This window comes from Acipenser ruthenus, chromosome 19 (genome assembly GCF_902713425.1).
Source record: "Acipenser ruthenus chromosome 19, fAciRut3.2 maternal haplotype, whole genome shotgun sequence".
Taxonomy (NCBI): domain Eukaryota; kingdom Metazoa; phylum Chordata; class Actinopteri; order Acipenseriformes; family Acipenseridae; genus Acipenser; species Acipenser ruthenus.
This window is the reverse complement of record NC_081207.1, coordinates 6,190,114-6,217,985: the sequence shown is the minus strand read 5'-3', so window position 1 is coordinate 6,217,985 and position 27,872 is coordinate 6,190,114. Positions and strand designations below refer to the sequence as shown.

General features: G+C 37.7%; 1 protein-coding gene across 13 annotated transcripts in view; it reads left to right on the top strand.

The window, feature by feature from the left end:
- The window catches only part of LOC117424593 (RNA binding protein fox-1 homolog 3-like), a 330,577-nt gene that overhangs the window by 277,373 nt on the left and 25,332 nt on the right, over positions 1–27,872 (top strand). For 7 of the 13 annotated variants that reach the window (XM_034041103.3, XM_034041102.3, XM_034041099.3 and 4 more), the window contains 4 exons: positions 15,302–15,553; positions 22,766–22,906; positions 26,212–26,265; positions 27,674–27,766. In XM_034041103.3, coding sequence (XP_033896994.1) covers positions 15,335–15,553; positions 22,766–22,906; positions 26,212–26,265; positions 27,674–27,766 — 507 coding nt within the window. In that variant the 5' untranslated portion in view covers positions 15,302–15,334. The remainder of the gene's footprint in view (positions 1–15,301; positions 15,554–22,765; positions 22,907–26,211; positions 26,266–27,673; positions 27,767–27,872) is intronic. The other 6 variants (XM_034041101.3, XM_034041096.3, XM_058992438.1 and 3 more) reach the window with 3 other exon arrangements.

Below are 27,872 nucleotides of genomic sequence, written 5' to 3'. Positions count from 1 at the left end.
TTAGGGAAGAAGTCTTGAAGGTACTTGAAGGCTGCCGACTCCTTATCTAGAGCTCTGACAGATTGTTTCATAAGGCCCAATTTGATGTGCAGTGGTGGCATCAGCACCTTCCGGGGGTCCACCAGTGGCTCCCACTTGACGCTGTTCCTCCCCACAGAGAACTCGGTCCGCTGTGGCCAGTCCCGCCTGTGGTAGTGCGCCTTGGTGTCCCTGCTGTGCCAAAGGCAAAGATAGCAGGGAAACTTGGTAAAACCGCCTTGGAGACCCATCAGGAATGCCACCATTCTGAAGTCTCCTATGACCTGATGCCATCTCAGAAAAGTGCAGATATGTATCCACTTAGGCAGCTGGAACTAAACTGAACTGGTGGGCTTAAGGCCCTGTATTTATACTACTATTTATATCACTGGAAAGTTCTAGAAAGTTCTAGAAGTTACTCCAAGTTTACTCAGCACTGAATCTATCTGGAATGTTCTGGAAAATAGGTAAATTTAAAAATATCACTGTCCTGGTCACAAAAGCAAAGTTTGTGGGGAATAATAGCCATTTTCTATACTTTTGAGGCATAAGCAATTAGGAAATTACACTTACTACCCAGGAACAAAAAAAAAAAAAAGTGAGCAGTTGGATCGGAATGAAGGCCCTGATCTTCTCTTTCCCCTTCTCTGATCGGACCTTGGAGGCTGGGATTAATAATTCAGCACGGTGTCCATGCCACAGCAATTTTACAATGAAATGGCCTTAAAGCATAAAAAAATGTAGCATGTTGTCTCTGTTAAAATCGCCCTCCAAAAGACTGCACTGAAGAATCACATTTTACAAAGGACAAACGCGTTTGCATTTTTTAAATACAAAGTGGTGTTCTTGCTCTGCAGTGACGAAATATGCAAGTTTAGATGACTCAGATATTAAAAGTGTAAAAGACTTCAGGTGAGTAGTTATTTTTCTATCAGAATCCAGTTTGTTCTGTGAAATGCTGGCAAACATGGCAGCAATTAAATGAGTTTTCCGACAAGCTGTTTCGTTCTGCGGTTTACTCCCAAGTTGAGCATTCTGGTCTGCATCACAAAGAGCAGCTTGCAATGCAGAGCCAGCCTCACCTCATTATTATTGTTCTTAAATATTTCTGCAAACCCAACCAGGCCAATTGTGTTGGAGTTTCAGAGAAAGGTTTAATAAATATTAAATTATATTTTAAATACCAACTGCAAAAAGCCAAATGCAGTTACCTGGTTTTTAACAGTCATGTCTTCCACTGGTTCCTAGGATCAGTTCTTCCGGGAGAGTCTGCCATTTCCTTAGTCACGCAGCTACTTGACAGCTCTGCGTGTCTGTGCTTTGTTTCCGTTGAATGATAACATGGTCATGAAACTTTAAACATGTTTTATTATCCAGTTGTGCTTCATGTGTGCATGCTATTTTTCTTCACTGAAGAATCTAAAAAACAGCAAATTTGTGATAACTCATTATTTGAGGTGGAATTATTAATTACATAAACATAGTTACTGTAGTGTGACTACGTAACTGTGTGTGTAATTACTGTGTTATTAAAAGAATGCTTAAAGAGTAAGTAGCAGGGATCTGAAAAATATAGCGTTACACATCCCCATGTGTTGCTACAACTGTTTAAATAATGTACCTGTCATTTTTATTTTCATTGTTAACATCCTGACAACTTTTTACACTTATTTTACAACGTTTTGGAAAGAGCTTTGAAAAAGACTTTAAAGTTATAACTGTAAAAAGTTGTCAGGATGTTAATAATGAAAAGAAAAATGACAGGTATGTTATTTAAGCAGTTGTAGCAACACATGGGGACATGTAACGCTATACTTTTCAGAACCCAAATACTTACTTTTTAACCAGGTTGAATGGCATTTGGCTGCATGAGTAATTACTATGTGATGTGTCAAATAGCAAACTCTGTTAAGATGTTCTCACTGTTCTGTTTCTGATCACATACTTCAGTCCTGCATCAACCACATACTTGCTAGATTTGCATTCGATATACATCACGTACTTGTACTGATAACGCCATAGTTACACTTAGTTGTAGTAAATTCCAGCCTTCAGAAATAGAAAGATTATTAATGCACTTAATTCACTCTCAATATCTCTCTGTCTCTCTTTTTTCAAAACACCCTCCCTCTGCACCAAAAGCACCTGCCTGCTTGCAGAATCATCAAATTCACATTCAAGACATCAAACCTCATGGGCTCCTGACTGCCAGTCAGCCTGTCTTTAACCCAAAGCTGTGCATATTGGATTCAATTAGGAATTTTCCTATGAACATGGCTTATAAACCTGTGTTTGAGGGGCAGTCAGACAGTGTACACTGATAGGGTAAAGGGTTTGTGTTATGAATAGATAGTGTCTGTTAATTCATAATTACATGTGCAGTGTTATACTTTTTTATTGTAAACACGAACTGGATTACTGTAGAGTTAAAGGCTTGGGGAGCTACAGAAATATCTTTCAAATACTTCTCTGTGAGTACAGCAGTAGCCTGGTGTGACCCTGCTCAGAGTTTGAAGGGTATCAGGGTTGACTGAGAGGGCCCCCAGTTTACCCCAGGCTGATTTTCCCATCAGCCTTAGAGGCTTTCCTATGCGTGTGCGTCAGCTGCCATTCTCTGATCCGACCCAATCAATTCAACTCAAGACTGAAACCAAACAATGAGTCTGTTCCATTTTAACTTCTATCACCGTTCCTAAATCTGACTGAAGGGTTTTCAAAGATTGGCCATTGAGTATCACCTCCACAACAGATGATCAGATATGTTTTATATACATTTACCAATTACCACCCCGTGTTTCCCCACAGTATGGTTATTGAAATTAATTTAGAAATTTAGATACATGAAATGCAGGTACATTTTCCTACACTAGTTTTTTTAATTTGATACATTGTTTATTACATGCATTTAGTACAACATTCTCTGCTTGTTTAAAGCTTGTTTGCATGTGCATATTTCCACAACTGCTTCCCATTGTGACAACACAGTCAAGCAACACAACTTAAATGAAAAGAAAAAATAATACAAGGTAGTAAATTTACTCTGCCTGTACTCATTAGTAAACCTCTTTACCAGCTTTTGAAGACCAGGCCCTTTGGGTGTTGAGCATGGCTCACTTGCCGATCGACAAAGGTGAAATGTATTGGAGCCTATTAATGATACGCACATTAATCACTAGCGTAGTATGAATGCCAAAAGCAGGTTGCTTGACCCTGCTGGTGAGGTGCGCATTAGGTGATTGTTTTTTTTTTTTTTTAACAGGCAAAAATTGGGCTTCATTAGGATGATTATTTAAGCAGGTGAAAATGAGCGATTCATGTTCATTAAGATGATCATACATGTGTGTAAAGTGCCCTCCAAGGACTGTAGCATTATTGGGAAACATGGTGTACTGATGTGTGTTGGATAGTGTTTTTCACTGGAGTCTGGTCCAAAAGTCGCAATTGCCTTTTCTTTAATAAGGATTTTTAATTGGCACACATTACCTACAGGTGGTCAAGTGTGTGTTTTAACTGCCGATAAAGATCTTAAAGGCAAAAAAACATTATGATGACTTGGCTAGATCATGCTTACACCTAGGAATTCAATAAAAAATACAGTACCCGCTTTGTTTAACTGCTCTCTGGTCAAAATTTCTAGCGATGTGGTACATAAATGATACTTTTGCTAATTCAGCAGTGTGCATCTTCTTATTACTAGAAGTCTAATTGAATAGCTCCATCAAACAGGGAGATTACGGGGGTCATAAAGCAGTGCTGCATGTTTTTTTTATTGAATCTACCCCTGTAGACTGGACTATCTTGTCAGTTTATGAAAACCGAAATCCTGTAGTGAATTTGAGTCTCCTGAGCATATTATTCTCGCAAAGGTATACAAAACGCCATGCATGGCACTTTTTTTAATGTTTAACATCTTAAGGTACACAAGGAATTGAGCGGTTTCTTCTTAAAATACATTTGAGAGTATTTCAGGTATCAAAAGGAGGAAACTGACTATTTCGACGACCAGATCCAACCTGTCGGTACATTTTAAATCCGTTTTGTGCACGTCATTCCAAAACTAAGAAAGTTAGCATCATTTATATTTGTGGGACACAAATGTTCCTTGTACCTTAAACGTTTAAAGGCAATGGTAAAGTAAAAATTATTTCTATATTTATAATTGAGACTTATTCACAGACAGCATTTCATATTCCCACAGCAGCTTATGCTGCCCCAAATTAATTTCAGTTCTCAAACAATTTCACTGATTTCCTCTTCACATCTTAAATATTTTTTTAACCAGATAATCATACTTGATAACCGTTCTCATTTCGTGGCTGAGCAGCACGGGTCATTAATATTTATAATATCTTTTCACAAAAATGTTGGGAAAAAAATAAAATGAGGATGGTGAAAAAAAACTCCCTACCACAGTCAGTTAACCATTTTGGGGGAGATGGAGTGCGACGAGTAAAAGTTATCTTTCAAATCTTAATAACCAAAATTAGCACATGATTAGATCATGCTCCCAGGTGGGAGGACGGGGCATGGGGCAGGGAGGGATTTCAAGTTTTATTTAAATCTGTGATCCTGGAAAAAAAGTAGCCATCTACTTTTCTTAATATGCCAATGAAAATCTGTTGCCCCTTGTCCAGTCTAAAAGTATTCTGGCCAGACTAAATCTAGCCTGGCTTAATCCTTTTAAAAATATACTGTTATTGTATATGAGTGTTTAAAAGCAGTCATACATGACCTGCCAGCACTAAGAACTACATGATATATACTAACCTTTAATTATTACAACAAGTTGCAGGTTTTATTTTCCCTGCTCCAATCACAGGCATCTCTCTTGCAGCCCTGCCATCTGCGCTGAGCATGTCACTCGCTTTGTGACAGCCACTGATTGAATCCGGCACCACGGCTGATTTACATATGTTTGCCATTGTTACCGGGGTTAGTGAATATCATGTAACAGGTCTTGTGGGAACTGGAGCCGGGCGAGTGAACTGCAGACACTCAGAGAATTTCAATCACTCTACGGTCAGTCTAACTCAGGGAAAAACAGGGATGGGTTAGACTTGCTCTGGGCTGATGTTTAGGTGGGGAGTGAGGGGTTAGAGAGTGAGACCCCTCTCTTTAGATACTGTCCTCATAACCCAATACTAATTAATCAAATCATGGTTTATAAATTACATTAAGTAAATACTTGTATGCAATAATAATGCACTGTAGATACATAATTAAGCACGTGGTAAATGCATGGTAGGAGAAAAGCGGAGGAAAGTATTGAGTGGCCGTGCAATTGGGGAATGTCATACTAGAGGCCCTCCCTATATTTATTAACCACGATCTCTATGCAGTAGTGGAAGTTATACACTGATGTTGGTTTCTTCGGTAATAGGGAGCCAATCTAAGTGTATCAAACCTTAACATCTGCTAAGAAAGAAGCTAATAATGTAAAAAGTCAAGACAACTTATACAGTAGATAAGATTACAACAGTAAAACACACCTGTGGGTACAGTAGAAAATATTCATCCATGATTACACTAAAATGCCACATTTTACACCTTTACTGATTAAACAAGGTCATCAAGAGCAATTCATCCAACTGTTTAGTGCCATTAAGTTACACCTAGAAGCTACAAACTGAAATAAAAAATCTAAAATGACCAAAATTTGATTATGTTAAATTGTAAATTCCATCATGAGACATGTTTTAAATTATTACTAAATCTTTATTGGATTTTCAATTAGAGGACAATTAATGTGTAAGGTGTCGGTAACACATTAATATAACATGCAAATTAAAACAGACAATTAGCAATTCCTTCCGAAGAAAGAAGGCGTCTTGTTATCATATTCTGCCAGTCTCTTATAAAGTATATTTTTAGGGTAACTGCCAGATTTCTGGATAGTTACAGTATATTTTTAGGGTAACTTGCAGGTTTGTAGATAGTTATAGCATATTTGTTTTAGTATACAATGGGCACCCTGTGTATAGTGTGTATGACAATGCTTCCTTGGGGTACATCTCTTGTATAATGTGCACCCCTTGTACAATGTAATACCCTATCAAAAAGATTACACTATATTGAATACTATTATCTGAGTATACTGCGCACCCCATACACTATATAACACACAACCCATATATTATACATAGAAATCCAATAATTCTAAAATAATGTGTATTATAATCTAAAAATTACGGTATTCAGGTTCTGAAATAAGTTGACCATCTATTTAAAAGGCAGACTAAAACTGACTCTGGCATGGGGTGATTTTTTAGATTTCTTGAACAATGCTTTCTTTGAATTAATAGAAGCGAGACAGGAAATAACTACACAAAAAAAAATGTATTGTATCCATAATGTTGAACAAATGTATTTGGCATGGTGCAATTTGAGCTACCTTTGTACATTTTATCTCTCTTTATTATATATTTTTTAATTCAACAGGAAAGATAAATGTATTCACTGAACACAAATGTAGCATTAACCAAATTAAAATACTGAGAAAGATTGTGGCAATTGTAGATTTAAGCTCAGCAGTTGTTAGTTCTTGAAGTGAATGAAACTAGTAAAAGACCCCCCCACACACACAAACCCTTCTAGTATACAATAAGGACAGAGACGTCGTTAATGGCTGGAGGTGGACAAAGAATAATTATAATATATTTGAAAAATCCCTGTTCCTGTCATACATAAAAAAAGTCATTATTGTTAAATGCCCTTATGATAATTGTTTTTCTCAAACCTTAAATAGCAATTGTGAACTTTCCATTTAATCTCAGACAGTGGTAACCTTTAAGTTTGAAGTCCATTTTTTTCGTTCCCCCTCCATCAGCTGATAACCCTAAGGTGACTCGGCTGTTTGTTCTTGGTTATGTTAAAAGGGTAACACTTTAAAGTAATGGCCACTTATACATACAGCAGGAATTATCATGGAATAGCTAGCAATCTAATTATTCAGTATAACTAGGAAATTAACATTATGTTTCATGAGATTAGATATGCAGGTGATATTCGTGCAATATTACATTTAAATTCAGGTGATTTAGTGGCCATTACTTTAGTGGGAAGTGAATCCAAAAGGGGAATTATAGCAAAGCCTGCAAGTTGGGTGCCATTCATATTCCTGTCCAACGCCTGTCATGTGGTCTTACTCACAGCCAATCAGAAAGATGTGTATCAATCTGATTCATTTTAAATGCATACTCGATCTAAAAGAACGAATCAGAACTACTCCTAATTACAAGATTGCTACACGTCTTCTCTGATTGGCTGTGACTAAGGCAAGGCTTGCTGTTAAATTGAAAGTTTTTGCATCAAATACCAAGTCCACTAAAACATGCTGCACAATTAACAGGTTTCATGATGGTTTTATTTAAGTTGCAGTCTGCTCAAAACCAATAATTTTGCCACTGTGGGGAGTGATGTATTCCACTATTTTGGGAACATCTTGAAAATCAGAACCCCTACTTATACTCTATGCAATACTATCTTTCATCTAAGTATTCTTTGATTGACTTCTTTTGGTTGTGCGTTACCTTTATTTTTTTACTATGCTATAATTGCTTCACTGCACTATTATCACAGTCATAATTAGATAAAAAGAGCATTACAAGTTTAAAAAACAATTCAAAAGGCTGAATGGAAAAACAGGTTTTATCGTCTTGATAACTGACTTTATGATTGTAAAAAAAAGTACAAAAAATATCTGCAAAGGAGTTAAAAGCTATAAATTGTCTGACTTCTCCGACTAACAGTGGCAGTGCACTGCTCAGGTGAGTGGAACTCCATTCCTCTAGCTGTCAGACAGCGAGGAATTAATCTGCATGAATATGTGGCCTTTAACGGGGAGGCTGGGAGAGATATAGATCGTTGAGCCCGCCACTGCGGCTGATGGGGAATAGTGCCGGTCACGAAACAGGACAGCCTAATGGTCCCTGAATAAAATAATATTCCATGAGACAAGCCATTCGACAGCCCTAATTAATAAAAGTTATTAAAAACTGCTGTTGGGACAAAATGAATTAGACAGGATGGAATTATAAAGCTACTCAGGTAGGGCTGTCTTGCATGAGGTTTTGGGGCTGGGGGGGGGGGGGGGGGCTGTCATTGTTTTAGATTTGAAAATGGAGGGTTTTCACTGTGGTTTTTATGGAGCTCTGTAAGACTGCTAAACTATGAGCGTGATGGCGATGTCTCACCTCTCTGTGAGATATGACCCGGATTGTCAAGGAAATGTGTTCTGAAGGTAGATTTCTTTATGATTGCACGTCGCTGTTAGTTTTCCGGGAGCTCATTAATGTGGAGCTGAATAAAGGGGCATCATCTAACAAGTTTGTGTTGCTTTCTGTTTTTATTAATCTAGCCTCGATACTCTTCACCTGATTTTACAGCAGAGGGGGTCATGCAGGTCCAGGTTTTTGAATACTGGGCTGGTTGATAGTCTGCAACAGATACTTTTCGTGTAAATGGGCTGTCCATCGGATTACTAAATATTTTTTTTTTGTTATGTAAAAGCAGTGATTAGTTCAGGAGCTATGTTGCTTCTTGGAGTTTTATAAGAGCTTAAATTCCCAATAGCCTCCCATTTTGGCGCTCCTCAAAAACCAATTGAAGGTTTTACAATGCCTCATGTGTTTCTCTGTTCCTTCATGTGGCCTCTTGAAGTAGAAAAATAAAAAACACAGTACATTTACAGTACCATGACTTCTCTGCCTTTTACATATAGGAAAATGTGAGACAACAGTGCATACTCAGCACACAGTATTTGCATTTGGATACAAATATGTTAACAGAACCGCTATGCATTCTGGGGGTGCAGAAAAGGGCCAGATTAAATAAAATCACAGCCAATTTAAAACTTAATTTAAAACTGAATATAGAAAAACAACTTACAATTTGTGTAATTAAAATGGATTCAATTGGACTACTGTTGCTCATGTTTACTTACTAAATATTTTCAGTGCTGTGGGAAATCAATGCTGCGCTGTGACAATACACCCAGAGACTTGATTCCATTCACTCAGTAGTCCAGGCAATGAATGTATGTTTACCCACTAAGCTCTGTCGACTTGCAGGATCAAACAAGCAGTCTAATTTAACATGAACCCAGCAGTGTAGGTCTTTTTCTGTAGATACAGTACTGTATGGACTTTTTTTATAGAAAATTCTATATTTTAAATACATATGGTACTTATGTAGTTGAAGAATACAAAGTACATGACATTCTATTTCAGTATTTACAATAGTGTTTTTGAAGTGAATACACCAGAACAAGGTCCATTCTTGGCAGTAAGTTTTAGATTTTTTTTCCTAATAGTGGGTTGTTAAACACCTAAGTAAACAGATAAATAAGTTAAGCAATTGTTGAATTAGATGTCAAAAATAAATAGAAGGAAGACGTAATTTTAATGTTTTATAGAAGATGACGTGAAAGAAACGAATATACATTTATATAAATAATAATATTCATTTTTAAATGTGGGTCTCTAAAATGGACAAATGTGTATAAATATAAAAATGGTCCTTTCTTGACTTCCTGTCCAAGAGTGTGTACCAAGGCTGCGGTCCAAGTGAGCAGCACATGACAATGGAGCAGAGCCCCGGGCAAGATCCCCAAGGATGAAATGTCATCCTTATCTGCCAGGATAGGCTTAAACCGCTTTAATCTCAGCGAGGCAAATGTATTGCCAACAATGCTAACCCAATAGGCTATCACAAACAAAACAAAAGCACCCCCTTATCTCCATTTCGTGGTGGTGTTGGAATCACACAGGAGATGAGAGCCTGGAGTTGTCATCATTCCCTGGCTTCCTTTTGGGCTTTTTTTTTTCAGTAAAGCCAGTTTTAGAAATGTACACAATAGCCAATTTCTAGCTATTTCAGATGGTTTTACTGGTTAAAGAAATTACTTTTTTGACAAAAACATAAGTAAAGTTTCGCTGTAAAATGACACAGAAAAGATAGTGCTAATTTGGTTTCAGAGAAGACTCCTTCTTTATGTGCGGTCTGATCAATTAATCAATTCTGATCTATTATGCACCGCTTTAAGGCAAATCGTGGAATAAGACTGTAAACCCAGTGCATTGATTTCAGTCATATTCAAGTACCAGTCTTATTAGCATATGCAGGAATGGGGAGTTCCCATTTACCTAAACTAAGAAATAGCCTTTGAGTCCTTTAATTTAAGTCAGGTATTAATATGTTGTAAGCATACATCTCTTCAATAATAAACTCCATCTTTTTTTATGCATCAACTGCAGCACTCTTCACTCCAGTTGATACCTTGGTTACTGTACCTGTCTCTGGAAGTGACATTTACTGTACATACTCCCTTTTTAAAAAGGTTTTGGAAAGGATATTGGTTTACCCAAGTTCTCTCTATTTATCCACAAGCATGATTCAAGATAAGGAACACACCCTTTCTCTTAGGGGTGAGGATCACGTCTGCCTCCATGCCCATTTCAATGTGTTCCTCTTATTTTGAGACCAACTGTAAAGGTATTCCAATTGTGTTGACTTTGTGTGTTGGTTTTGTAATGTGGGCTCCAGAGGTGAAACGCTTGTGTGTTAAACCACAGTGCCACCTACAGAAAATTTTAAACTGTGGTGACTTCGTTGTGTGTGGAGACAGGCGACGTGAGATGGGGGTAGCTTGTGCTCAAATTGGGCTCCTGTTTAATACTTTGGGACAACCCCCACAACATTAGAGAAATTAGAAAGACAATGTTGGATCGATTCAGGCTTAATAAATATAAACATGTTATTTCTCTTTTTGGTATGATGCGCAATTACAAAAAATTGAAAGTGAGATGAGAAATGCTAAATGCGAGATTGAGATGACCCAATGGATAAGACCAAATGGAAAGCAGTAGCGTTCCTAGGCTTGACACCTTGGAGAGCTTGTGTTTCCACAGCGAGTGCTCAGGGGAACGTGCTATTGCAAACAAAATACCGCTTGGAAGTGATTTCTTAAATAAGATTTAAATCCAATTTAGAACAGTACAGTGCCACTAAATAATAAGGACTGCTGGGATTAACAACAAAACAAGGGAATTCAAAAGCCCCCTGTTTTCCATAACTTGAACATTCACTTATTTTAGAGAACAGTTCTGTAAATTAACCTATTATTATTATTATTATTATTATTATTATTATTATTATTATTATTATTATTATTTCAATGCAAAGGCTTCACTGGCATGTGCACACTTTAAAAGACGCAGCTTTTCGTGTGCCATTGAAAGTTTCCAAATGAAACCTTTCATTTATTTTGTAATTGAAATGGTGACAGTATGTGTACGTGTGCTTGCATGAAATATTTAAAATGTGGAGCAGTGTTAATCTGGAGTAAATTACCACATCATCCAATCAAAAAAGAAAAAACTGTTACTAAAGATATCAATATGTAGGTAGGTACGGTAGATAGATAGATAGATAGATAGATAGATAGATAGATAGATAGATAGATTCTTTTTAAAACATGGTTAAACATGCTTCTTCTGGTCTACTCTTTTACTAGTCTTTTCCACAGTGTAACAAACCTGTAGATAATGTATATTAATTCAAACCAATACTGTAAGTACAGTTTCAGAACTAAACTCTGCACTCCTTGAATTTAAGCAAGGTGTTAAAGAGATACGCTGGAAGATCAAGGCAGTTTCTTACAGTCTTCTGCGCATTCTCCTATCTAGTGGGAAATAAACTGCATTCACTCAGATTTGCAGTGCTGTTTTGGGGAGGAGGCGGTAGAAAGGAGCGCACCTGATAGTGGTGCAGATAATATTTAGTTCATAGGAGAAATCATTTACCAGCGCAATTTGTCGACAAAGATCTGGGGATGTTTTCATGTAGCAGCTGCAGTCACATTGATCGAGCCTCATTTTTTTCCTCTCTTCTTTTTCTCCACATTAATAACATCCAGAATTACGACAAGCGGATGCAGCGATTTGTTATGTAGCCGAGAGAAAGGGTGCAGAGTGCATTAAAACGTAACGCAGTACGCCAGGGAGATATATTAAATATCAATTTCTGATTTTTGTTTATTAAAAAAAAAATGAAAGAAACTTTGAGGCCTTCAAGGAAAGCCGAGCACATTATTTTATCTTGTGTTTTATAATTCACATTGTTCATTGTGTCCTGTCTATAGGGGAATACACAGTTGCTTTTTTTATTTACCGATATGAAGATTTTTCCAAGTACCACTTTATAATTTAGAAAGAGCTTTATCACTTCCTGTCCTGTAGGTCAGCTCTATGGTCCCAGCCTCATTCTGGTAGAGCATGAGAGTGAGACTGACACAGGGAGTGATAAGGTGCGAGGAAGCAGGGGTTTAAACTTGAAAGTTTCCTGTAAGTGCTGTCTTATCTGCAGTGGAAAACAGTGCATATTTAAAACCAATATTAAGTTCCTGGTTGGAAAAAAAAATGGACCGTTGAGAGTACAAGAGGGTTGAGAACCACTGCCATACAGTGTATATTATTCACAAGACCAAAAAAATATTTGCCTTAAACCTTGGCTGTTAACTGTGTGTCCTCCAGGTGTTATCATGCAGTCAAAAGATGGCAAGCCCAGGTAGACTGCAGGATAGGGGCAGATCCTTCGAATTTCTGATGCACTTTTTAAAACAATTTTTTCATCTCAAAAATGGCCTGCGTCTTAAATTAGAGTAAAGTTATGCGTGTATTAAAATCGCCAAACAAAAAACATGATTGCCTGAGAACACAAACAGGAACTTGACTGACTACCAGAGAAAAGACAAACAAAAACATTACTGCCTGATCTCGAATCATCCATGACATACAGGCAGCCATTTTCAAAGAAACGGGGGTCATTGTATGGGAGATGTCAAGTAATAAAGAGAACTCCTCCAACTGAGAGGATGATGAGTAGGAGAGATCTGTTGTTGTTGCAGGCAAGCATGTTAATTTACCAATATACAATATGCTTTAACAATATGCCTAATAGATGAGTTTGTAGCATTTCATTGCAAAAGAAAATAGTATTCTCTTGTGTAAATGGCTTGTATATGCATAACTGAGGTTGTATCTTTGCAAATGCATCTTTATTTGATTTTTATTTTCTCCTCAAATTGAGGATGGGAAATTTGGACTGTGTTTTAAATTCAAAGAAATACGGTATTCCTCTTGGCTGAATGGAGGTCCCCTGAGACTTCCTCTCTCCGCATTTTACTCCAGAGTCTGTCCAGCTCTCATGGCTGGTACAGCAGAATAGTTTTTCATTTGGATAATGGAGCATTTCCCTAATTGAGAGGACCGTCTCATTTGTTTGCCAACATGTCAATGGCTGCGGCTCTCGTTGTTTCCACTACATTTACATTAATGCAATTCTCTCCACTCTTATTAAATAGAGGCTCTTTCTACTTCATTGGTGGTGCATTGTGAAAGCTAATGCTGCTTAGTCAGTGGAACAGGCTAATAATAATAAGGAAAACTGAAGAAACATTTGTATTTATTGTCTTTTCCAGCCTTCGGGTTTATCCAGATTGAAGCAGTCATTTTGGTTCTCTTTGCTTATTTTGAAAGTGTGTTAAGGGGATAGTGCCTCTGTAGTGCACTTTTTTTTTAATATTGGCTTTTTGTATCCATCTGACCAGCTCATCATTAGTACTGTTAAGCTCTCTTTCAAAGCATAAAGCAAGCCGAATACTGTACATCGAGAATTGATGTCTACCCATCTGAGCCTGATGTAAATGTTTGATTAAACATCTGTGCACCTTGCATGTTGGTGGGAAGAGGATGGCATCCAGAATAGCAAAAGCAAGTTCAGAATAGTAGAAATCACTTTTTAGAGAGTAAATGCATGGAATAGTTTACCTCATAAAGTGCTAACAGCCCAAACAGCGAGAACATTAAAAAAAACAATTAGATACTGCCATGCAGTGAATGGTGTGCTAGCAAGGAACGGGCTTCGTTGTAATGTGATGTTTAAAGTGGCACGCCATTGTTAGAATGGACTGCTCCCCATTGTCCAGGGTTATTACATTCTCTGAGCTTCCCATTTGGAAAGGTTAACACACAGTCTCAAAGGGCAAAGATAGATTACTAGATTAATACCTTCAAATAAACCGCTAGTAGCAGACAGACCAGCTACAGTGACCCTGCCATTTCCCTTCCCCATGACACTCACAACGACCCCCTCCCTCATCCCCACCCTCACAATCATCCTCTGAAAGGGGAGAAGGCACTGTGAGTGACAAAGCACTCCCAAATAAACACAGCCCTGTCAATCACAGTGAAAGGCTACCCTTGCCCGCGAGCGGAAATCAAAAACTGCGACTGACAGGAGGCTGTCAGGACAGTGACAATACCAGAGCCATAACTGACCGCAAGGAGAGGAGACGACTCTAATTTACACCCTGACACTCGGTGGATACAGAGTGAGGGGGAGAGAGAGGGACACAGGGAAATAACCACGTAAGCGAAAAGGCTGATAGTATTAGAAACCTGTAATTTAAATCAAAGGTTATAATCAAAAATGTATCAGTTAATTGATCTCATGCTTCATGTTTGCCAGGAGTGCAGTTTAAATTCCTCTCGTTTCAGCCTTCTGCTGCTATCGAGCGATGTTCTACAAAATAAAGTGTGTTTGGTAATAATGATCAAGCAATTCTTTAATCTGCCCTGAAACGCGATATGATAGGCCTTTCACTAAGTTATTTAACCTGTAGGACGGCATCTATTTCCGCTGCCTTTTGCAAGCCAAGATGAAAAACAAGACCTAAAAATGTGTGCCCAATTTTCTATTTCATTATTATTTTTATTTCTGTATTATTATTTTAATGTGCTTTTAATATAACTTCTAATTTTCTGACCCTTTTAAAAAAATACATACTTTCTTCAGTAAACCCTCTATATACAGTCACGTACTCTTATCAGCCAGCAAAACCCAGAAATAATTTACATTTTTTTCAGGCGACTCAAATATGCAGCAATGTATGGTGCTGTGATTATAAAGTGTAGTTTTGTTTTATCATAACAATTGTATTCCTGTTTGTTCATAGTAGGTCAAAGAATTGTAAGAGCTCACTAAATAAGGCTTTATCTGGCTGAACAATTGAAATTGGGAGGTTAAATGTGTAAGATAACCAATGGCTAATAACAAATATGTTTTCTTATTTATTATTATTATTATTATTATTATTATTATTATTATTATTATTATTATTATTATTATTATTATTATTATTATTGTTATTATTGTATGCCATGTATCTCTGGACTTTACGATAAACGATACTTACCTTTGTTGTGTTTCTGTGTTTGGTTTCCAGGGTAACCAAGAGGCTACGGCCCCCCCAGAAGCGATGGCACAGCCTTACCCCCCAGCCCAGTACCCCCCTCCCCCTCAGAACGGGATCCCGACGGAGTACGCCACGGCACACCCCCACACCACGCAGGACTACACGGGCCAGAGCACGGTACCCGATCACGCCATGACCATCTACACGCCAACGCAGACCCACTCAGAACAGCCTGGCACCAACGCCAACACACCCTCTCTCACCGGCACAACGACAGTACCAGTGAGTCCAGCAGCACACAGGCCTCCTGTTGGGGAGACTTAGTTTTAAAAAGTTCAGGGCAAATTTGGTCAGTTGGACATTTTAAACATTGGTATTTATTTTATTATACTGATTACAAATACTGTTATTCATAAAATCTGGTGTGTTGGATGTAAGTCACAAGCTACTCAAAATAATAGCTATAGAGTATTATAGACACATGGCTTCTTGCATTAGCAGTCTACAGTCTAGAAAAGGGTATTAAATGCAGTATAATAGTATAAAAGCATGTGCATATGTGTTAAAGGGTGTCTTCTAATAAATAAATAATAATAATAATAATAATAATAATAATAATAATAATAATAATAATAATAATAATAATAATAATAATAATAAAATGCAATGTTATATCATCGGTAATCCAGTAATGGTAAAGGGTATTCTATTCTACACAATTAGATTACCAACTCTTCATAACTGACAAAGCAATTCATTCCCAAGGTTTGCCATTTCTTACCTTTCAGGGTTCAATGGTTCCCATTAGAATATTTTCATAAGGTTGAATACACAATAGATAGTTAGAGACCCATGTAAACATGAGGAGAGGACAGTAGTAAAGGCCAACCTGTCCCCAAAAGCACACTGAACCACGGTGTCAGACCCAGGGTCCACCATGGCAGCTTAGATAGTTTTACTAAATCACTTATGTTTTGTGTTTTTGAGCTGTGTTTTTATTGTATACTAAGTAACAGCAATTCAAATTCAAATGTAACTACATGTAAGTTACTATTGCTGCACAAACTAATTATTCAACTATTTGGGTCAAGTAACTCAGACTTGTTTCAGCGTTTGTCAAACTTTATTTGTTTGTGGTAAAACTGTGGTAAAACTGTTTACTACTGTTTATAAACCAGTGTAAAATACATTGCTTACTATTGCTACAACTGGAAATATCATTTCTCCATTGAGTAGTGAATGAATTGTTTTTTTTTTACATTGTTCTATTTTTTACATTGACTCAGTAACAAAAGTTTCTCTGGTTTTATGTTGTGTTACTGTTAAGTTGTTGAATTATTTGTATAGTTATTATTGCAACATCCCAATTCTTTTAAACCAGCCTGTCCAATTTATATTTTTAACCTCTGAAAAAGGATCCGACTGTGGTAGAGTGTTTTCGACAGTGAGGAAGCTCATGCGGCAATGGGTGAAACATTAGAAAACTGCAACATAAGCAAGTGGACTGATCCCTAAGGACAGATAGAAGAAAAAGGGGCTTTGGTTGAGAGGCTGGCTCACCAGCAACCATTCTGCTTCACTGTTTTAATGATAGGCTGTCCTGTTTGCTGTGGTGTCAGACTGTGCGAGGGTTTTGATTACAAACCCAATAGGAAAGTCGCTGGTGACCAGCTCAGCAGTTACTCTTGCTGTTTAGATTATTTATAATTTAAAGGGCTAGCATTCTGAAATATTACACGGACACTACAGGACATTTTCAGAAGGTTTGTTTTGGCATGGTTCTTGCTGGATGTTTTCCAGGCAAAAAAAAAAAATGAATTATCTCTTCTGTCAGCCAAGGTTCTGAGCCAAGGTCTCATTCCTGCTTATCCTTGCAATCTAAAAGTGATCCAAGGGTCAGCTGTATGAGATGGTCCGGCTGGTGCTTTCATTAGTACACTAAAGTTGAACACACTAAATTTGAATGTCATATTCCAGCAGAATATATGTTAATATTTAAGAGGGATCTTCCATTTACCTCCAGATGACCCAAAGAAAATTGGAAAATGGTCAAAGGAACTAAGTGTGAAAGTGCTCTTTGAATTTATGCATTAACATCGGGCTTAGCGGGCAAAATACCTGCTAGGTAATTGATTACGGGTACCGCCAATCATAATGCCTAAGGTGTGCTTGATGAGAGGGTCAATTATCTTGCAGGCTACGGAGGGTATTAATGTGGTTAGGAATTGAAAATGTGTTTTTTCTTGTGATTTTTGCGGGCAGGTTTCAAGGTTAGTAAGCACGCTGTATTATAAGGCAGGCAATGGACAAAATAAATCTTGACATTAATTTGCTTGAGTTGAGAAGGACTTTTTTTTAATAAAACAGATTACTGTATTATTGGCTGATTGAGCTATTAAAATTGAACTGACTTGCGACAATACAACACAAGTATATGAAACACTGTAGAAATGGCAGACTGCTGTTGTTTCATTAACAAAACCAAAAAACAATTAAAATATATCCTGCTGATTTTTCTGAAAGTGAAACAGAGGGAACAGAAGGGAACAGAAAGCTGTGGGAAACTGTAATTGCTTTTAAAAAAAACATTTTGCTGGATCATTAAGCTGTCTGTGACACTTGTGTGTGGAATCCCCCTTCTTAACCACAGTACTAGTGACAGAAAGGCTTGTCTGTAACGCCTTTAAAGAAAAAAAGAACAAATAAAATAAAAAAATAAAGCGGCTCAGGCTAATCCCTTTTAGTGAAGCTCCGGTATCGCCCTAATCGGATGTAATCTACCTGCTTGGCGGCTTTCCAATCGGATAGTTTCAATTACATATGTGGTTGTACTGCAGTTCCGAGGGGAGAAGTGCTGAGGAGAGCACTTTGGAAGTGATTTCCAGATAACAGTGAATAAGTGTGTTAGAGAACTGACTGAACAACAGGCTGTATAATCTCACCAAGCTAACTGGCTGCAAGGCCCAAGTCTCTCATAGCACAACGGGAGTGACAGGGCCTCGGGGAGTAGAGAGAGACAGCATGGGGAGAGGAGGAGAGGGGCATAATAATAATAATAATAATAATAATAATAATAATAATAATAATAATAATAATAATAATAATTCTAACCTGCAAATAATTGCACACATTTTTTATGTCAACTTCTGATTCTACAGAAAAATAAAATAATTATTCACCGTACATTCACAATACATTCATGGGGAATGAATTTCATTAAATTTATTTTTGGGTGTACTATAGACAACACCTAGAGTGGTTAAAAAATAAAAAAGAAGGCAAAATATGTGTATAAAACAATTAACCAGCCACTGTAGTATAAAATACAAGTTACAATGCAACCAATTTTAACAAGTAGGAGTTGCTATCCAGTATCTTACAGTAAATAGCATCTACCTGTATTTTACCACAATCTACCACAAACCTACTGTACTCTGTGAATGCAAAAAGTAAACAGACTTTTAAAAAGTGTTAGATTTGTATACTGTAACTCCATTCATGGTCATTCCAAATCCAGTTGTGTGCAATGTGTAACTGTGGATATCGTGTGATTGCAGAGAACACCTAGGGCCAAAAAACAGAGTCATGTTATTTATCTGTGTTATACTTACTGTAGTGCTTCAAGCATCAGATCAGAGCAAGCACAATAATGTCATAAGTCAGACCTTAACAGAAAGCATGACAAGTTTAGTTGACACTGCTGCTTATTAATTGGGCCTTTCTTAATAGGAATTATTTTGATAAACGGGATATCGGAGTTATCCATTTCCTTATGTTCAAGAAAACCCCAAATCAACAGGGGAGTGAGTTTGTTTAAGGTTTTAAAATATTTATAAGAAGGTTATCTTATGAGAGATGTTGAAAATATCCTGTGAAACGCTATCTTGTTTTGCTTTGTGAGCTTTGAGTATTTTGTAACCTCCAACTGTTACAAGTAGTATTATGAGGACACCCAGTTGAGCGCACAAAAGGCTAAATTATGGAAAATTGTTGTAAACAGTCTCAGTTAAAAAGTATATACTTATAACCCCCATCTAGTTTTATGAAGCAGCGTTTAACAGACTGGGTTGTACAACTGGATGTTTTAAGAAGCCAATGTTATTTGATTTGAGAGAACTGGTTGTTTTGTTTTTAATTGGTAGCAGGTCTTTAATGGTGTGTGGAAGTTTAATAAACAAGTGGAGGCTAAGCGTAATGAAACTATCCATTTCTCTGTGTCCCAAAATCTCCACTGGGAGATAAACACCATTAACTTTTGATCGCTTTTCAGTGTTAATATTAGTAGAAGAACTGTAATTTGAAATGTGTTTAGCTCCTTGTGTTATATGGCTGAACGTTGGTCCCTTCTGAGGTTTTTTTTTCCCGGGCAGTCTTTAAACATCTAGGTATTTATCAGCAAGCCAACTTGACTTATCACAGCCAACCCATTGTCTCCATTGAGAAGAAATCGGCAGTGTCCCGCAATCACGCCACAATTCTAAAATCAATTCTGTTTAGCACAGGCATCCGAAGTTTAGCAAACCTGATTTTATTCTTTCCAGAAGCCAAACAGTAAATTACACGCATTCTACTACTGCATCATATAATGTGTGCTAATCACATCTTTCTAGATAGATGTAACATGCAGTACATACTGAAGTGCAGAAGACCTACAGGTGGGCCATTGGTTTTTCTTTAATGCTGATGCTATTTTACAGGAAATACAACAGCACATTTTTACCATTGGATCACTAGGTAACAACCGTAGAAAATATAACAAGATTATACTCTTGCTTCTGCACAGCTCCGATACAGAATACTTTCTCCATCACACAGACCTTATAACAAAGGTATTACAAGGCATTGGAGTGACCAGTATTGTAAATGTCCTCTGCAACAAGAGAGCTAGCAGTGGGAACAGCAGATAGAAGCAGCAGTTATTTAATTACTTTTCAATTTCATACCGCAAAGGATCCTCCAGAAATCTCATCTCCTCGAAAACAACACCAGCACATACCAGTTGCAATATAATTAACATCCAATTAACACAGATTAAATGACAACTGAAAACCCTATAGATGGCTCTTTAACGATATGAAAAAGGGGGATTATATACTAGTACTAAAACCGACTTTATATAGCACCTTGCCTGAAGGACAAACCACTAAGCCAGTGGTTCTCAATCCTGGTCCTGGGGGACCACGGCACTGCTGTTTTTTGTTCCAACCAAGCACTCAATTACATAATTGAACCCTTAATTGAACTAATAATTTGAATAATCTGATCTTTTTAATTATTTTAAACACACAGAGATTTCAATTTAGGTATAAAATTGTATAAGGAACTTAAATTCTCCAATTTTATAAGCTACACTATTTAAAAAGTCAAATTAAGCTAATTATTAGTTCAGTTAAGGGTTCACTTAAGTAATTGAGAGCTTGGTTGGAACAAAAACCACCAGGGCCGTGGTCCCCCAGGACCAGGATTGAGAACCACTGCACTAAGCCACACTGCTGTTGCTTTTTTGTGATTTGCTTTTAAGTTTGCAAATCCGTCGCTGAGTGTCCAGAAGAATTCCTGGAATGAAATGACTAGAAAGATTATTAAGAATGGGGTATTTCTTCTTTTTATCTCTCATCCATGCATTGAGTGGAGCACACCGTGCCAACCTGCTGTAGAGTTGCAACGCTGGGGACGGGATTACACTCCTGTGGGCTGTGTTATTGTGTTCTGGTGTATACCGGCATCTCTGTATCACAGAGTCTGTGTGTTCTCACTCACTGCTTCCGAAGTCACAAAGGAGAGCACTTTGCTACACAGTGATTTCCCGATAAGCGTGCTGCGAGGAAGCACAAGAGAGTCCCAGAGCACAGATTGAACTGGGCCTAAGAGACAGGGATGCTAATGTGCTTGAAGCCGGTAGAAGAAAACTGAGGGAGGCTGGCTTGTTTAGATGTTTAGATCTGTTGATATAAAGGATTGGTTTATATTTTCTTTCTTCGTTTGCCGGTGGGAACTGTGTGGGAGCTGAGGATCCTAACCAAAAATGACACTTTTCATGATAAATGATATAGAACACGTGCTCCATTCAGCCCTGGAGGATCAGAGATTCCACATGTACCACTCCAGGGAAGCAGCAACAAAAAGTTCCAATTATGTAGCCGTTTAACCCATCTATCTGCCGAGACGAGAGCAGCAATGCTCAACTGCGGAGCGACGCAGCTCAGGGACAGCAGAACTGGAGTAGGGCAATTACCTCACGGTTTAGTATGGGATCCGGGGAGGGAAGTTGAAAGCCAGCTGAAGTGTTAACGCTTCATTTTAGGAGCCACACTCTGCCCCTGCAAATCTAGCAATTACATCTATAATCAGTAAACCAGGTCACTGATGAATAATTACTATGTAAATATTCTTTAAACACAGTTTTCATTATTTAATTCCGTTAATTTTGTACTTGAATTTTAATCACAAACACTAAACACAGCTGGTTGCAGGCTTGATAATGCTAATTTACTTGAAAGGTATAGGCTCCACTCAGAGATATATTAATTACTGCAGAGGCCTGGCTGTAGTAGAAATGTATGATTCTGGCTCGAGGGGTAAAGTGTGGTTCAATACAGATTTTGTGTGGGACTGTACAAGTGTCCACCAGATCATGCAAAGATTAAACACGTATCCTTCCTACCCCCCGACCCCCGACTCCAAACAGCAACTTAATCATGGCATTTGAAAACCATGGTTCTTATCTTATTTCAGCTAGCCCACAGCTCTCTTTGTTCTCTAACTGAACCCAGTTCAGTAAATCTGACCAGAAGCAGGAGAATCTCAACAGTGCAGCTGTGAAGCAAATTGAAGTATCATAATCTAGTGACCTGACCAGCGCTGGAGCAAGGGGGTTCAAGTTAGGACACACACACACACATACAAACAAACAAACAAACAAAACGTGCATCAGCCTTCATATAACCACTGTCCTGTCTGGGGATCTTTAGTTCTGCATGGCTGCAGTGGTTTCAAGAGAGAAACGCAGTGCATTTTAACTGGATTGCCAGTGGGACACGCGGATACATGGCGCTACAGACAAGCGCTGTGGACACGATTTTTTGGAGATGTTGATGGGAAGTATGTATGGTTTAAATATGTCAAACAAACCATAAGCTAAAAGTAAATACCTCCAGGAGCAAAGATGGAATAAAGTCTTATTATATGTGATATGGCTGGAAACAGCACTGCACTTCATGTGATTAAAGTTTAGAATAAGGCTTTCCAAAGAATCCATATGGAATTCACATGAATTGAGTCTATGTCAAGAAAGCAGAGTGCTGTTTTCTAACAGCCCGTTCACTATTGTGACCATGAATAGCTGATTAGTCACAGCCGTTATGAGAAATATATACTACGTTTATCTTGCCACCACTTATTTTAAAGTGTTACCAGTATTCATTCAGTTTCAGGTTCATAATAATAATCTTTCTTTTTCTTCCCCCCCTCCCCCCCCCCCCCCCCCCCCCCAAGCAGACAGACGATGTGGCGCAGACAGAGGGCTCACAGCAGCTACAGTCCACAGACCCTTTAGAGAAGCAGCAACCCAAACGGTTACATGTCTCCAACATCCCCTTCCGCTTCAGAGACCCCGACTTACGGCAAATGTTTGGGGTGGGTTTTCAGTCATTTCCTTTAATAGTTGCAAACCCCTGTTGAACTTTATCAGGATGGTGGGTGCCTTACCTTTGTCAGAATTGTACTGTAGCATATGGACTGGTTGATTCAGTAAACTATGTTATTAGGAGAACCACATTGTAGACTTGAAATGTTCCAAGTAATTGCTTGGAACATTTCTGCATCTTGAGATGACGTTGACGGGTTGTTACCATATGGTAATAATATAGCTTCAATGAAAAATAATTGTTTATTTATTTATTTATTTATTTAGCCTGCCAAATATTTCTCTTTACAAGAATGGTTTGGCCAATATAGTACAGCAGAAAATAATACAAAATGTTATAACATTAGTAGTAGTAATATTGAATGTAATAATGAGCATTTTTTTGTAAAAACAAATCAATACCACAAACCCTTTGTTCTTCCCAAATCCAAAGATACCTTCTCTGTTTTCTTTTTCTTTATTTTCCAAAGCCTTGATGTCTTGAGCGCTACAAGGTCCCACTGGCAGAACAATCTAATGAATTGTGCTTTTCACAGCAATTAAAAGAAAGTTTCTCCTAATTAGGTGTTTTTGTGATGACGGGCTTGGGGAGAACTCCCTTTGGAAGCCAGTAAGGTGGCTGGAATTCTATTTCTTCAGGTCTCTGGGGATTCATTAAATTTCCAAGTGCCACATAGTAATTAGCCACCAAGTCAGGGAAATCTCTGATAAAAAAAGAACTGTTTAGGACAGGGAAAAGTAGATAGATGGTTAGTGCACCATAGCAATCTGTGCATACCTTATGTTAGGGAACTTTTTACAGGGGAATTGGCTTTGATGTATAATGCATGCATGTATGCATTTATTTATGTATGCATGCATGCATGTATGTATGTGTGTATGTGTGTGTGTGTGTGTGTATGTGTGTGTGTTTGCATTATGCATTACTTCTGTGCATGTGTTCCTAACAAGTTGTGTTTGTGTGTGTATATGTTTGTGAGCATGGTTAGCACAAAGTTACTCTGCAGTCAAACATGAACTAGCAATACTAGCTGACTGAGACTTGCAACATTTCTATCAAATATTGCAGATAAAATGTAATTTGAACCTTATCTTCAAAAGAAAAGAAAACAGTTTGTGTTTTTGTTTTCAAACCCCATATAAACAACTCTGATTATTGATTTAGAAATGAAGTTATTTCTGAAACTTTGCACTGCAGTAAATAAATCTACCCCGTTTATGTCCTTGAAAATGCTTTGAATGTGAGATTGTATGGCAGAGCTAACTCTTTGTGTCAAAAATTCCACCAATCCTCTGTTTTCTTACAATGACTCTGGATTGAATCATTTTGTGCTGTTAGCTCTATGTAGCTGTAATTACTGGTAATGTGCCACTGGCTCAATGCACCATCACAGCTCTGCATGAACAGAGGCACAAAGCAAACAAAAGTAATATCTGGACGTGGTGGCCCTCAATCGTGCATTGAGACACCGTCATGAAGCAATTCATTGCCCACCCTGCTGAAAGTGAATTACTCCTTTATGGGAATTTCTCCTGCTGTTTCTTTTATTCTTAAAAACAAAATTATCATATATTCACTCCAGAAAAAAAGATATGCAACATTACATTTCTAACCTTTGTTTTATCATATCTGGTTATTTTAATGTACACAAATATTTAAAGACAATTGTCTACTGGCCATCATTATCTATATCTATCTATCTATCTATCTATCTATCTATATATATATATATATATATATATATATATATATATATATATATATATATATATATATATATATACTGTATTAGTAATTGAATTGCCGCACTTCAAATATACATAAACCCTAGAACTCTCAAATAACATAAGCCATTTAAAAAGACAAAAAGGTGATGTTATTACAGGGATTGACTGTAAATCAAACCATAATTGTAGGTTAATTTCCACGGGATAGGGAAGCTACTTCAGTAATGTACAGTTGTATGCTAAGCCTATATTGTGTGTGTGTATGTGTTTGTGTGGTTGTGATGGGGACTGAGTGAGCCCCCAAAATCACAGCCATTTCAAATTAATCATGTGCATGAATTGCTGCCTGGCTGGTTCAGAGATGTATATTTCTAGTCAGTTCACAGGGAGTTGATGCCCCAAATGAATTGGCACACCCCACTTTTCCCTCCTGATATGGACTGAAAGGACAGAAGAAGTCTTTCCCTAACCTTAATAGTGCTTGAGCCGGGCAATCAATTCCATCGAGCGTTGTGCGCCTTGAAGGCCCATTTCTTTTCCTGTTGTGCTGAAATGAAGCCGACGCAGGCTGTTTGACAGAGTAATTCGTTTTAATGAAATAATACGGCCATCCTAGACAGCAATTAAAACCTGCTTTCATTCCAGTCATTAGAGGAACTTAAGGTTTGCTTTCATTCCACTGTTTTCTAATGATCTGAAGGCAAACCCGTTAAATTGAATACTTAAGCTCGTTAACCCCTTGAGACTGCCAGAGTCCCTTGGAAAAAAAAAACTGGGATTTGTATGGCTTCTGTTCCTTACATTTTATTTTTCCTTTTTCATTTTGTCAGTTTTCAATTTTATCAGGCCTGTTGAATGTCATAACCCTCCATAAAGACACAGTACCTACCTTTTGTTAGATGCTCTTGTAATTGCAGATGCTCCACTATAAAGTATATTTTCACTATTTAGGCGCAGTTAATTAAATGCTAATATATACACATGTAATAACTCTTTTATATGTAGTGCTTTTCAGCTTGTCTTGTGTTTTACCTGCATAATTTCATGGTTTGAGAGATAGGCAATAACACTAATCTAATATTTTGCAAAGTGCATATGTTAGGAAATGCTTGCAATATGACCACCAAAGAAATACATTTCAACAAAAAGATTGTAATCAAAGTCTTATGTTATAGTGAGGTACACTTCACTTGTTGCTGTGCCTAGTTTGCAAATGTCACATATTATGTCCTCATGTTCCTCACAGTCACAGTAAGACTTGAAATTCACCATGCCAGCATGCATCTACTGTATAGAAATATGATTTACAGTGAAAATGACAAACAGGGGCTGAAGAGGTTATACCTTGTCCTGGGGGGCATGCACTTTGTTACACTGCGGTGAGGTGATAGATATGAGTTTAACAGCTTGTAAATCTCCTGAGGAGCCCAGGTGTACAGCAATCATATAGAAAACAGGCTGTTCTATATAAGGTAGCATTATAAATCAGGCTTTAGAGTCTGTGACAAAGTACAAACTTTAATGCATTCTAATTATTTTCTTTATGTCTGTCTCTTTCTCTTTACAGCAATTTGGGAAAATTTTAGATGTTGAAATAATTTTTAATGAGCGGGGCTCCAAGGTAAGTGAGCTGGAACAACATCAGTTATCTTTGTCTGTTATTGAATGTGTTTTATTTCCTGAATAAGTTTTCTTTTGATTTGTTTCATAATTGCTCCTGCCCTGGGGGATTAGGCCTCTAGATACTTATAACACCCGCTCCATAGAGAAAACCCTTGTCTAACATTGACTCCTGTTCTAAATGTAGCAACTTGAGTCCTGGATACTTGCTATGGCATCAACCTGAACCTGCTCAACCAGTCATCCAGTAGACAGAAGATTAAGTACCGGAGAAACGGTTTTCTACATGAGAACAAGCTTTTATTGTTTGTGCCCAACAAGCCATTACCCATGATGCTCTTTCCGCACCTTGCCTACTTTATAATGAACCTAGCAGACCATTAATAAACTATTTTGTAAGAAGCTTTTGCAATTTGCATTCAATATGTTTGTCTCCTTTGAAAAATGGCGGCTCCCCTCTCCCATCGTGTGAGCTAATTATTTGTGCATGATAAAAAAGATAAAGAGGGCGAAAGCAGTAACACAAAATGTCAGAAGGATTAATTTTGCTCTCAATTCAGTTTTACGTTTATTTTTTATTCCCCTCAGCCACCCCCTTCCCGGCTTCAGTGTTATTTATGCTAGTCGAAAGGCTTGAGATCCTGCATATGAATACCGGATCACACAGCTCTGTACCTCTCACATGCATTATCTCTGAAACCAATTATCATCATATGCATGCACACTATATATAGACACTAAGACTGGGACTTATCATACATATGTGTATGCAAAGCATATCTAATGGCTTGTTGTGGGGTGTCAGGTTTACTCCACTAGTCCTCATAACTCACTGGTGACAATACTATGAAGTGAAATGAAATGGCCTTTCCTCATGAGCGGGAGTCACATTAAATAACCGCTATAGGATATAGTGTTTATAGCACATGCATGTGGCTGAATGTTCTTCTGGATACATTCTTTTGAAAATCCCTTTTAATTACAGCTGAACAAAGGCAGAGAGCATGTTTGTTTAGCTGACATATATTTAGGGCAATACATTTTCCTTTATTTAAAATTTTAAATGAAATAGCATGAACCGCTTTGTAAAACAAGGAAGATGTTTATTATGTAAGGTGATTTGTATAGCTGTTCCTTGAATTCCACATATAATGTTTAAAACTCTACTCCTTTACATTGTATTAGAAAGCTGCTGCTGCTGCTTTTGTCTCTCTTCTGATCTTGGATTTAACCTCTCGTTCTTCTCAGCAGCGTCATGTATTGCACAGTACTTTTCCTGGCTTTGGTGTGCTAGATCTGTTGCTTTACATTCTAGACTTATCTATGTTACTGACCATGTGCTTGTTCTTCCTCCTCTTCCTTCTCTCCTGCTCTCTCTTCCTCTTGCTCTGGCTCTCTGTGGCACACAGGGCTTCGGCTTTGTAACTTTCGAAACAAGTGTAGATGCAGACCATGCACGGGAGAAACTAAACGGTACAATCGTAGAGGGACGGAAAATAGAGGTGCCTTTCTTTTCCACTACTTTCTTGATCGTTGCAGCTGCTTGTCTTGTCTCTTTTTTCATCCTTTACCTCTTTTTTCAACTTTATTTTCTCCCTGATTTCCTCA